The 14,367-nt window shown below is 39.4% G+C and overlaps 1 protein-coding gene across 1 annotated transcript in view; it reads right to left on the bottom strand.

The window, feature by feature from the left end:
- CALCR (calcitonin receptor) overlaps positions 1–14,367 on the bottom strand; it is a 316,710-nt gene that overhangs the window by 38,207 nt on the left and 264,136 nt on the right. Inside the window, exons 6-7 of the mRNA XM_077268171.1 lie at positions 7,552–7,643; positions 5,017–5,143 (exon numbers count right to left, since the gene is read on the bottom strand). Coding sequence (XP_077124286.1) covers positions 5,017–5,143; positions 7,552–7,643 — 219 coding nt within the window. The remainder of the gene's footprint in view (positions 1–5,016; positions 5,144–7,551; positions 7,644–14,367) is intronic.

Here is a 14,367-nt window from a genome sequence, read left to right as displayed (position 1 = left end):
TCACCTCTATGGCCGATGATCACGTCAGTCCTAGCCAGAAGAGTAATCATGGAGCAGTTGGGTTTGGTAACATAAGCATGTTTTTAAGAGCATTTTGTTAATTTAATTTAGGATTGGAAAACCATTTTAAATTCAATACAGAGAGCACAAAAATATTATATTACCTTTATAGAGCTATTTTCAGATTTTTTATTATGCTTATAAAAACGAGTTATTGACTTATGAGGGAGAGTTTTGTGGGCATGCTTTGTGAAATGTGCAGAGGTCACTGTGCAGGGGGAGGGAGGAGGTGCTGTCACAATTTCTTATTGCTAGTGTTGTGATCTTATATATTGTACATGCAATAATGAACTTTATTTTTTTATGTGCTGTGAGCATGCTCTGTAAAATGTGCAGAGGTCACTGTGCAGGGGGGAGGGAGGGGGAGCTAACCCAATTTCTTATTGGCAGTGTTGTGATCTTATATATTATGCATCCAATACTGAGCTATTTATTTTTATGAGACAGTGCTGTGGGCATGCTCTGTAAAATGTGCAGAGGTCATCGTGCAGGGAGAGAGGAAGAGCTGCCTCAATTTCCTATTGTCAGTGTTGTGATTATCTGCTTACAGCTGCTTAATTACAGTCATACCTTTTATTGCAATCTTGCACAAATTTAATTTCCTGTATTACTGTCTAATGACTTATCGTTGGGTTTATTACTCTTATCACTGGGTTTATTACTTGTTTTCCGGAGTTATTCTTTACGTGATGTCCTTGTACTGTATTACCTAGAATGGACACAGTTGTGCTTCATAAAACTGTAGTTTGACTACAATGACTCATAAACCAGTGCTAATAATTACGTTAACATTCTCAGATTACGTGCGTCAGGAACAGACCGGAGAGCGCTTAGGATTTTATGATCCATTCTGGTATATAATGAGCAATAAAGAGACAATTCGAAAAGAGAAGAGGCAGAATTTCCAGGCTACGTTTAATTGTTTACCCTTTGGTTGCATCATTCTTGTAGCAGAGGAAATAACTTATATCTGAATCATATGGAATTAGAATTGCAATGAGCACCAAAGTAGTAAAAGGCATTGTCAGCACTTGCTAGGATAGTCCACCAATGTCCAATTGTTCTGGGCATGAACCCTATGACTAATTCTCTTATAATGTTTCCATTCTGTTACAATGTCCTCCATCTTGGTATAATATTCCCATCCTGGTATAATGTCCCCATCCTGGTATAATGTCCACTATCCTGGTATAATGCCCCCATTCTGTTATAATGTCCCCATCCTGGTATAATGTCCTCAATCCTGGTATAATGTCCTCAATCCTGGTATAATGTCCACTATCCTGGTATAATGTCCACCATCCTGGTATAATGTCCTCAATCCTGGTATAATGTCCTCAATCCTGGTATAATGTCCACTATCCTGGTATAATGCCCCCATTCTGTTATAATGTCCCCATCCTGGTATAATGTCCTCAATCCTGGTATAATGTCCAGTATCCTGGTATAATGCCCCCATTCTGTTATAATGTCCCCATCCTGGTATAACGTCCTTAATCCTTGTATAATGTCCACCATCCTGGTATAATGTCCTCAATCCTGGTATAATGCCCCCATTCTGGTATAATGTCCCCATTCTGTTATAATGTCCTCAATCCTGGTATAATGTCCCCATCCTGGTATAATGTCCACCATCCTGGTATTATGTCCGTGTTCTGTTATAATGTCTCCATCCTGGTTTAATGCCCCCATTCTGTTATAATGCCCCCCATCCTGATATAATGTCCTCCATCCTGGCGTAATATCCCCATTCTGGTATAATGTCCTCATTCTGTTATACTATCACCCATCCTGGTATAATGTCCTCCATCCTGGTATAATGTCCCCATTCTGTTATACCATCACCCATCCTGGTATAATGTCCCCATTCTGTTATACTATCACCCATCCTGGTATAATGCCCTCATTCTGTTATACTATCATCCATCCTGGTATAATTTCCCCATTCTGTTATACTATCACCCATCCTGGTATAATGTCCTCATTCTGGTATAATGTCCTCATATGTGCTTTTGTGCTTTGGTCCCTTCATTCACTTTATGAGACAGAAATACTCCTTTATGTCATTGTGATACACGATACATGCGATACAGGAACAAATAATTCAGCCTTGGGCTCTGTGCTGACCGCATTCACATTTTGTAGTTCCATTGAGCAGTTGAGATTTGCAGTGACGAGTTTACGGGTCAACGTCTGTACCTCTCATCTTAGAGGCGTTCTTTATAGAAGGAAATTGAAAGGGGACAGTGTGAGACCTAGAGGAGTATTACAAGTGACGAGTTGCAAAGAGATTGAGTTGTCTGTCAAAAGCACAACACTGTCACAAGAAAGTCAGGAAAGTTTCTCAGCTCACTGATCGAGAGTATGTGAGGGAATAAGAAGAGCGTGAAGACGCCCCCTGCTCAGCCTGAGGTCCTGCCAGAGAAATCTCCAATAGATGGATGAATTCTGCACGGACATGAATTCCGCTGGTAGATAATGCATGTTCTCCATCTATTTTTAGAGGTCCAGCTCTTCAGAAGGCATCAAGGAGGTTTAAGTTGCACCCATCCTTTTGCACAAAATATGTAGAAACGCATCGTCTTTCTGCTTTAGGTATACATACCAGTCCAATATGTCCTGATTTTATAAATTGCTATCCTCAATTTTTTGAATGGGTGGTTCCCCTTTATCAGTATTCTGCCAGTACTATAGGTGCTGGAAAGTCCTTTTTCTCATTTCCCAGCATACTTTGTTCTTGCCATTTTTCAATTGCTTGCCTGCTCTGAATGGAAATGTTGTATCTGTATTATACCTTCATGCATTATGACAGACAAGAGAGCAGGAACAGAGAGGTAAAGACTTGGAACCACTTCCAATAAACAGATAAAGACCTACCCCACATCCTGTAGCGATAAAGACTCTTCTCACTTCCTGTATAGACAGAAACCCACCCCCACATCCTGTAGAATCAAAGACCCGACCCCACGTTCTGAAAAAGGACAAAGTCCTGCCCCATTATACTGTAGAGAGAAAAAGACCTGATTCCACTTCCTACATGAGGAATAAGACCCACCCCACTTCTTGTTGAGAGAAAAGACCCTCCCCATTAGCTGTAGTGATAAAGACCCTTCCACTTCCTGTAGAGAGACACAGACCCACCTCCAATTCCTTTAGCGGTAAAGACTCTTCCTACTTCCTATAGAGATACACAGACACGTCTCCAAATACCAAAGACAAGAGACAAAAGCAGGTCAGGGTCCAAGCCGAGTCAAGTACCTGGGAGTCCACACACGAAGGGGGGGAAATTGGAGCCCCTCTCACTTGTGAGGCCATTACTGCTACAGACCCCATGCCAGGGAAGAATATCAGGGACTTTGTATATTTTTGAGTATTTTCTATATTTAGTGTTTCTATCCAACACTAATGGGGCAAGATTCATTATTGAATTTGTTGTCTAGTTTTTTTTTAGTTTTTCATCTGTTTTTCATTTGTACCTAATTTAGTGATGAGCGAACGTGCCCCGATATCGTGTTATCCGAGCATGCCCAGGCGTTATCCGAGTATTTCCGGCGTGCTCACGATATCTGAGCCTGTTCGCTCATCACTAATGTTCACCTGAGGTTTTTTTTCACATTCGTCATTGTGTGCGGGGGGGGGGGGGGGGGGGGGGTGGATTTTCCAGATGTTTCTGGTTGATTCATCAATTACAACTTTTTAAAGAAAAGATAAAACAAACTATTTTTTTTTTTTGCACAGATGCACTTCAGGTTCCCTCTGGAGTGATTTTACGTACATCTCAAATTTTTGTTCAAATTCTTGCGACATTTTAGCCGAGCACGCAACTTTTTTTGTGCTAAAAAGTCACCAACCAGATTAAGAACAAGAATAAAGGGTTTTGTGTTATTTTGCGCAACATTAATAAACCTCGTCTGCCATTTTAAAGAATTTGGCACAGACAAAACCAAAAACAAATACCGCTAGGTAAAAAAAATAAAAGAGGGACTTAACAAAAAACACCCCCAAAAAAAGCAACAAATCCATAGATGTCAATCTGTAAGGAAGGAGCAGCACTTTACTTTGGCACAGTTTGGCCGTGTTACGCACAATTCTTCAGTAGAGTTTTACCTGGTCCCATCATTTATTTATATATTGTTAATTATCTACTTCATTGAGTGCGATAATGAGAAAAATCAGATTGACTGCAATGTAATTTGTTCTACTCCGATAAAAATATACATTCAGGGGTACTTGATTCGGCTTTCTACTTGACGTGAACTGAATTTTTATTCTCATTCCCTTTTTTTTGTAAAACTTTACAAAGACTGTGATGACTTTTCTTCCCACTGTGACCGATGGATTAAATCTAAATTTTCCAACCTGACATACCAGGATGAGGGGTGTACTTAGTATATTTGTGCCGATACATGGACCATGGGGTTTGAAGATGGATTCTCAGTTGAATGCATCTGGGAACCCAACAGACTTGGCACTTTCCTTCCATCAAGAGATTGGAAATTTATTTAATGTCTATGGTGTTCATGTAACGGAACAATGATTTACATCAATCACATTTCTGGTCATGGATTACTAGTTACTAAAAAAGGCTTATTTCTGTTTTATTTTTAAACCCCCCACGGAGAACTTGTGTGCACAAGAGCGTATACGGCGCAGGAATAATTTCTGCCTGTACATGTTCTGTCTTTTGCCACTTACATCTTCCCCTAAACGCGATGCAATTACTGTCTTTCCAGCTTTCGACGAAGCCTTTACAGCAGCCACTAGAGGTTGAGTAACGCCATATGGAAAATTAAAAAAAAAATTCTATATGCACTGTAAACAAAATATATATATATCCGTGAGCAGGAGGCGGTAGGATGAGTTTACACCAATTTTCTATAATTTCATGAAAAAGGTAGGAATGTAATTTTTTACATACTCAGATCAATAATTGAATTAATGGGAATATATACTTACAGGGCCTTTCTTCACGAGGTCTAAGTCTGGTACCACAGCGGTAAGATGAACGATTGTAAACAGAGAATTGAGAACGTAAGAGAAAAATAGATTTTTATGAAGTGTAATCCTTTGGCAGCTGAGACTCCTAAAATACAGAATATAAGCCATGTTTAATTAAACTGTTGTAAGTTGAGGGATTTCATTTACACACAAGCAAAATGCAGAAGTACAGAGGTTTATGTCGTATACAAATGCACCTAGTCCTGGGGTATACATAGAGGGAAGGGCGTCTCAAAGCTAAAATCAAGATGGGGCTCTCGGGTACGTAGTCCTCCCTCATTGTTTATCATTGTAGGGCCTACGGACAGTGGAAACCCTGAGAAGGTCCACTCCACCTATTGAGATGGAAGGTAGACTCACTACATTGTACCCCCTTGTCCTTGGCATCTGAAACAAAAAAAATAGACCCTGGCTACTATTTACGTACAGGTTACGCTAGTGACACGGTTTTCTCATTTTATTTTAATATATTATATTTTAAACTATTTGGCAAAAGTTCTGAGATTGACACAAATTTTGGTTTTCCCTGTTTTTCGATCTTTTAGTCGAACATTTCTATAGTTACTAAACTACAATTATAAACATTTCATAAGTTTTTATACATTTATTGGCAAATACATCAAGTTTCTGTAAAGCCTCAATATTTCCAATGTTGACCCTCATTTCTCCAGACTTCTGCTCTTCGCCCCGGTAGCTGGGCCAAATCCTGACCGATGGACGCCCATACTGTCTAATCAGTGCTTGGCTTTTATCACAATTTTTGTGTTTTTGTTCGCTGCTTTTGGAGGATTTGAACACAGGTTCTCACTGGGATTGATATCTGGGGAGTTTCCTCACAATGGACCCAAAATATAATTGAAACGAGACACTTAGTTATCAATTTTTTCTTCTGTCATGATGAACAAAGCATTGTTCATCACCAAATTGTTCCTCGATGATGAGAGAAGTTGCTCCTGGAGAACAATTAGGTCCCATTCCTCATTCCTGGCAGCATTCTTACTGAAAAATCTGAGTGATGAAACAGTAAAGCCTCATGAATGGTCTCAGGAGGCTTTACTGTTGGAAGACACATGACTCATGGTAACGTCACCTTTTCTTCTCTGGACGATCATTCCTCCAGATGTCCCAAGTAGTCTGAAGGGGGCTTCATCAGAGAAAATAAAGTAAGGGAGTGCAGGGATTGGACTGTAGAGAATGGGGTAAATTATTTTCTCTGATGAAGCCCCCTTCAGTCTGTTTGGGATATCTTTAGGAATGATTGTCGGGAGAAGGTGACTCCTGTGTCTGCCAACAGTAAAAGCATCCTGACACCATTCATGTGTGGAGACACTTCATCCATGAAGGCGATTCACTAACAGTTTTCCGTAAGAACGCGGCTAAGAATAAAGAATGGGATCTAAATCTCCTCCAAGAGCAACTTCTCCCAACAATCCAGAAACACTAAATCAGCAACCATAGAACATCTGTCTAAAAAATCTAAAAACACTGAAGCAGTAAACTTTATGAAAACCAAAATATGTGTCAGTATCAAATCTTTTTCCTACCACTTTAGTTTTTATATCATTTTATGTGATTATCCATTAAAAAAAACTTGAAATATTCCGATTTTCACATTGTCCACTAGAAGGACAATTCCTGTTTTCTGCAACTCAAGTGTCAGCTTTACTGTATAGATTGGGATAGAGTTTCCAGAGTCATATCAAAGGATGGAACAAAAAGTTATCAATATCACATGGGTGAGGTTACAACACCTGGAAACTCCACCGCTTGGCTGATACCTGGAGCTGTGGCTGATGGAAGATCACAGATTATGGAATGGGCACACCTCAATTAAGTTGTAGAACCTAAAAACAGATAGCGTATAGATCTGTGGTGTTTCAGCTCCATACAATATGTCTGTTGTGGCTACAGATATCAGCTGAGCGGCGCGGGTGAGGAGTGATGGACACCTATTAATGACCTATCCTAAAGGGTCGTACAAACCCTTTAATAAACGCTTTGTTCTATGACTGGAGGTCTATATATGGCAGGATAGCAACAATGCAGCTGCCATAAAGCACACAAACGCTGCTTTTAAAAAGGAGGTGTATGTCTCCAATATGGCCGCCACCAGGAGAAATTACAAAATTAGAAAGAGAAATTAATAAAATAATTACAGTAATTAAAAAAAACCCAGAAGAACACATTATTTCTCTTGTACAGACTCACATGTAATGAATGAAGCAGAAATTACAGTACATCCGTGAGACATTCCATTTAAGTATTAAAAAAAACCCTCTCCCCTTGATATATAAAATTACCTTTGTGTTTTGTGGGTTGCCCTTGATCTACAAAACAAGCGACTTCCATTGCCCACCGAGCGTTTGTGATTTCTGCTCATACATCAGTATTCGGCCCTTCAGTTTTTCCATTATTATTATTATTATTATGATCAGAAAATCAGAAGCAAATAATTATAATCATGATTATGCTTGGGGGAGGAGTGGCACTTACTTGAAATAAAAGAAAATTCCAAGGGAAATTAACAATGAGACGATGGACAAGGCGTGTCCTACTATGGCCATATAGTACAGGATGTAGGCATTCTAGAAGAGATGGAGAGAGGAATGACTCAAGGGCAGAAACAATAAACATTATTCTTCAAGGGGACATGTCACTATCTATAAATATGTAATTGTATTACATTGGTGTGAATGCCGCTGTTCTCTTGAGTCCGGCGTTCTTTTTCCTTTGTTCCTGAGCCTCTCCATTCCAGAGATTTGGCCCCTTTTTCACTGTATGGAAATCTGGTCTTTTTAGCATGCTAGGCGTGGCCTACAAGGAGAAAGAAGAGTTGCTAACCACGCCCACTTCACTAGTAAGCCTGGATTTACATACAGGGAAAAAAGGACCATATCTCATAAATGGAAAGGCACAGGAACAAGAGAAAAATATTGCCGGATTCAGGAGAACAGCGGCTAAAGGAGAATCAGCAACCACGGGCCATTTTGCCATTAAAATGTAGGTACAATTGAATGTAGTAGCGGAGCTGCAAGTAGCCATTGTAGGCTTTGTGCCTTGCCAATCGGCATCTTCTTTATATTGATGTCTGGAGGAATGACGTCATTGTACTGCTGGATCCATTTAACAGAAGATTGGCTGTAGACAGAGTATAATGGGAGATGACATTATCCTTTACTACATATAGTGTCCTCCCTCATTATGCGTAGAATTGTTGTTTATCACATTCAATGTCCTCCCTTATTATGAATATTGTTGTTTTTTTATTACATACAGTGCTCTTCCATGATACTTTATACAGTATCCTTTATTATTATTATACAGTGTCCTTTCTTATTATGAATAGCATTGTCTTTTATCACATACAATGTCCTCCCTTATGAATATTGTTTTTTTATTACATACAGTGTTATTCCTTGATACTTTATACAGTATTGTCCTTTATTATTATCATTATTATTATTATTATTATAATACAGTGCCCTTCCTTTTTATGAATAGTATTGTCTTTTATCACATACAGTGTCCTCACTTATGCATAGTATTTTTTTAATCAAATATAGTGCCCTCCCTTATTATGTATAGTGTTTTTTTTATGACATACAGTGTTCTCCCTTAATACTGTATACAATGTTGTCCATTATTATTATTATTATTATTATTATTATTATTATATACAGTGTTCTACTTTATTATACTATTGCATAAAGGTGTATGATCCAAGCTAGAGCTTTTTATCCACCCTGTGTAGTATGTTATATATTTTTTAATATGATTTCAACACTCCAAATAATACGAATGATAGAGATATTGATTGGTTTTGTTATTAGTATATATATATATATATATATATATCAAAATGTGGAGATAGAATGGCACTAGGCAGATATTCAACAACAGCAAGTTCACCGTAGAAACGTCAAGTCATAAATAATATGTTGTGCGGCGTGGGTTTTCACCATTGCAACATTCAGATGCAGGATTCTATTATGAACCACTTAGGGCATGCAATCGACAACAGCCTTGGGAGGTGCTCAACAATAGTAGTAATCCAAATCCAAGAAAATGAAGGAAAGAACGTGGCACTCACCCAGTTATGGCTGTGAAACGATGTCCTTTATTCAAAATGTACAGACATTAGTGCAATGTGGAGAGGCGGCTGGTGAGGGTCACGGTGCATTTTGAATAAAGGACATCGTTTCACAGCCATAACTGGGTGAGTGCCACGTTCTTTCCTTCATTTTCTTGGATATATATATATATGTATGTACTTTTCAATGGAGTCCACAGAAAGCTAATTGAAAACTTGTCCAGCCACATGCTAATTCTCCAAATGGTCAGTCTAAACAAAAGAATTTACATTTAGTGTACACTTTACATTTCTCTTCAAAGATGAGAACCAATGGAATGGACTTGTTCCCATGAGATGGTATCATGTAAATGTTAATTAGACAGATAAGCTTTGAGAGATGCCAGGTGGGGAGTTCTTATCTATTTGGCCTGAAGTAGGTGTCACACTGGCATACAGGGTATAGATCAAAATCCTTTAACATTTAAATGGAAGTATTGCCTGAGACTGTAGACACAGAGACACAGATTTGGATGAGCGAGGACACTGAGAGAGAGAGACTTCAAAGAAAGGTCACAGCGCTCCATCCAGGTGTAGTAGTTAAAAAAGGTAACTTTATTATGCCATAAAGGCAGCAACGTTTCGACCTAAGTAGGTCTTTTTCAAGCATACACAAACTAAAAAGGGCCGGCCTTAAATAGTGTGGATACCTCGCAGGGCACCAATCATTATCCGATCGCCGCCCACAGATCATAAATATTACATCATATTACAAAACACACATCAGACATCCACATAATAAAAACCAGCTCCCGCCAGTAACTATAGCAGTGATCAAACACCAAAATGCATTGAATTTATACAAACTAATAAATGTAAACAAAGTACTGTGCAATCTAATCGGTGCATTCAGGTTGTCATGGAGATCTCCACCAATCCACATTGGGCACAGCCAGACATGGGAATTTTCCTTGTTTGGGCTGTGCCTGCTGTAACAACATGCTAAAAGGGGAATTCTTTTACCATCCGCACACGGGTAAAAAGATCTTTCTTAAGGAGAGGTACACTTGTTCCTCTAGTTTTGTGGTGTACATGATTGTGTGCCCTTGTGGACTCACCTATGTGGGCGAGACGACCATGGAGGTGAGGGCCCGAATTAGCAAGCATAAGAGCACTGTGAGAACGGGCCTCACTGAGTTACCTGTTCCGAAGCACTTTATTGAAAATAGACATTCGGTGAACCAACGTAGGTTCAGGGTAATTGACAGTGTTCCGGTTCTGAGGAGGGGTGGCGATAGAGTGAAAATTTTAAAAAAGAAGGAATTACGTTGGATTTATACACTGGGGTCGCTACAGCCTAAGGGCCTAAATATTGACTTTAATTTTCATGCTTGTGTGTCCTGAGCAGGATAATTTATGTAATGGGTCATCATCAGTATTTGTTTTTATTCATCCATTTGGGATATGTATTTATTCATTTTTTGTTTTCTTCTTTGTTTTTCTTTTAGGCGTGATGGCCACAGTCGGCTGGTAGGAGGCATGGGTTGCCTGGGAATTACATCAAGATTGGTATTCACATGACACTGTGTATTTTCCTTGGATTCCCCTCTTTATGCCCCCCGACTGTCGCTTGGAATTATACACTGATAATATTTGCTGTGTTATGTGTTTAACATTTGCATAAGAAAGGGTTGGAGTTTGGGTAAATTTTAATGGGGAACGATTACTCCTCTTATATGTTCTGCGAGGGCTTCGGTTGTTGTGCCTGTTGCCTAGGTGATCGGCGCTGCTCTGTGTCACATGACGCGGTGGGTGTGAGGTGGGCGGGCAGCGTCGCTGGCTGGTTGATCCACAGTGTGTGGATTCTTCCTGTTTGCGATGCGCCTGCGCACTAGCATTACCGCTATCTGTGGACCGGAGGAGTATGCCGGATCGCTGCGTGGACACTTCCTGTCTGTGGTGCGCATGCGCGCACACATCGCCGCAATCTGAGGATCAAGACAAGACGCCAGAGTATGACGTGAGTGTGTGACGCTCACTAGGAGCCTATTATGGCTACTCTAAGTGGAGACACATGTATGTCTGTTTTGTCTTGAGACTACTGATAGGTGGTTGGACCTGTTTTGGCGGCGAACTGGGAGAGATCTGATTGGCCTAGAATCATGCCCGTGCCTGATGTGGATTGGTGGAGATCTCCATGACAACCTGAATGCACCGATTAGATTGCACAGTACTTTGTTTACGTTTATTAGTTTGTATAAATTCAATGCATTTTGGTGTTTGATCACTGCTATAGTTACTGGCGGGAGCTGGTTTTTATTATGTGGATGTCTGATGTGTGTTTTGTAATATGATGTAATATTTATGATCTGTGGGCGGCGATCGGATAGTGATTGGTGCCCTGCGAGGTATCCACACTATTTAAGGCCGGCCCTTTTTAGTTTGTGTATGCTTGAAAAAGACCTACTTAGGTCGAAACGTTGCTGCTTTTATGGCATAATAAAGTTACCTTTTTTAACTACTACACCTGGATGGAGCGCTGTGACCTTTCTTTGAAGTATCTGCTTGGTCTGGAAGGTTCCCTGGACCGAACACGGGCGCCCCAATAAGTGAGTGCTGTCAGCCATTTTCTTTTTTCTGGACTGAGAGAGAGAGAGGCTGGTTTGACTCCTACCATTTCCATTGTAATGTATGACTTATGACTTTATTGATTATTTGCTATTTTGAGTGACTATTTATTATCTTTTATTAAGTAAATTCATTTTTGTCTTATTCAATTTTCGTGTGAGCATTTATTTATTCATCACAATTCTTTGAACCTAAACAAAACAAGTAACAAAACACACCTATACTATAGATTGCTCAAAAAAACACAAAAAGGACCGGCATCAGAGGGTGGTGAACCTACAGCACTGTGGCTCAGTGGTTAGCACTGCTGCTTTACAGCACTGGGGTTTGGGGTTCAAATCCTACCAAGGACAACACCTATAAGGAGTTTGTATGTTCTCCCTGTGTTTGCGTGGGTTTCCTCTGGGTTTCCCAGTTTCCTCCTATATTCCAGAGACATAGTGTTGGGGAATCTAGATTGTGAGCCCCAATAGGGACAGTGATGATACTGTATGTAAAACGCTGCGGAACATGATAGAACTATATAAACAATGCATAATAAATAACCTACAAAAATTAAAACCAAATTCCCTCCCCTACCAAAACTACAAGCCTTTATTTGTAACTTGATAAAATATACTGTAAACAGTTCCCCACCTTAAATGTAAGATATCTGAGGGTCATGACCAAGCAATTTTACCCAAATGTTATTTTGACATTTTATAGCACTATTATTATATACCATATGGTGGAACTAAAGTCTTAAGAGAACATAATTATGATGAATCTGGTAAATCCCTTTAAGGATTCAGTGCATACAGATTTATTATTGAGGTTGATGGACAGACCGTATGCATTAAGCTCCTTGGCTCCCCCTAGTGGTTACCGTAGACAATAATAATTGTATTTTTTAACTGTGCCTACACAGGGTTATTTTTTTCCTCGGCATCTCCATTAAATCTTTGACTGCTTCCAGCGTATACTAATAAATTACTCAGCACTCAAATTTAGACCAATTTAGTTAAAATAGGTACACATTTACTTTAATGCATTTGTTTTCCCCCCATTAGTGGTCACAGCTTTCTTTGTATAATGTGCAGTATATGGAAGCATTCATTATTATAGCTCCCGTCTGTAACGCATCGATTGTACTTAATTGGTTGGTAATTTATGTGTTACATTAGCACATTGCTCGTATCTAGCGAACTCATGAAAACTGCATTTAGATATGGAGGGAGCTTTGCTTTGGTAGTTGCTAAATGGCTCCTGTATATGTCATGGGTTATTATGCAGAACTATTTATGCTGTCACCCAGGTGATAGAGTTTCTTTATTCTAATGATAGACATTAGATTTTCATTTTTTATTTAATGTGCTCTATGTGATACTTTTTTTGGATGCCGATCACATAATTTACTAATGTTTTTATTTCTTTTTATATTTCTTTATATTATTGATTATTTAACCACTGGGTCGTTTGTCTGTTTTCATCACAAGAAGAGTTGTAACACTTAACTGTTAATTTAGTCACATATTTCCAGGAGGAATAACAGAGGAAGGTTAAATTCACAAGAACGTGCACAACATTTTCTTTAATCTCTATTGTCATCCGTTTTATATATGAGCAGTTATTACAATGTAAAAAGCTAAATGCTGTTTCCAATGTTGTAATATTGCACTGGATGGATGGTTCGTATGGGAGACGCTTTTTATTGTGCACACCCATACACTTTACAGTTTAATCTCATCCTAAATATGCAAGAGTCAAGTGCATGATGCGATACGGCCCTATGGAATAACATGGAGCGCTGTCAGTCTTTCTCAACATACTGCACTCGGACTGAAAATACGGTCGTGTGAACAAACTGAAACACTGAATTTTAAGGATGAATGCGCCAGAATGTTTGTTTTTTTAAATATAAAATCTTTATATATTTGTTATCAATCATTGTACAGGAGGAGGAGGTGAGCTGTGACATCACCTATTGTGAATGGTGGATCCTGTGTTATCTACTGTATATAGAGGTGTTATCAGTCATTGTACAGGAGGAGGAGGTGAGCTGTGATATCACCTATTGTGAATGGTGGATACTGTGTTATCTACTGTATATAGAGGTGTTATCAGTCATTGTACAGGGGGAGGTGAGCTGTGATATCACCTATTGTGAATGGTGGCTCCTGTGTTATCTACTGTATATAGAGGTGTTATCAATCATTGTCCAGGAGGAGGAGGTGAGCTGTGACATCACCTATTGTGAATGGTGGATCCTGTGTTATCTACTGTATATAGAGGTGTTATCAATCATTGTCCAGGAGGAGGCGGTGAGCTGTGATATCATCTATTGTGAATGGTGGATCCAGTGTTATCTACTGTGTATAGAGGTGTTATCAGTCATTGTACAGGAGGGGGAGGTGAGCTGTGACATCACCTATTGTGAATGGTGGATACTGTGTTATCTACTGTGTATAGAGGTGTTATCAGTCATTGTACAGGAGGGGGAGGTGAGCTGTGACATCACCTATTGTGAATGGTGGATACTGTGTTATCTACTGTATATAGAGGTGTTATCAGTCATTGTCCAGGAGGAGGCGGTGAGCTGTGATATCATCTATTGTGAATGGTGGATCCTGTGT

Source organism: Ranitomeya variabilis, chromosome 6, assembly GCF_051348905.1.
Source record: "Ranitomeya variabilis isolate aRanVar5 chromosome 6, aRanVar5.hap1, whole genome shotgun sequence".
Classification (NCBI taxonomy): domain Eukaryota; kingdom Metazoa; phylum Chordata; class Amphibia; order Anura; family Dendrobatidae; genus Ranitomeya; species Ranitomeya variabilis.
The sequence above is the reverse complement of the archived record's forward strand: the minus strand, read 5'-3'. Positions and strand labels throughout refer to the sequence as shown.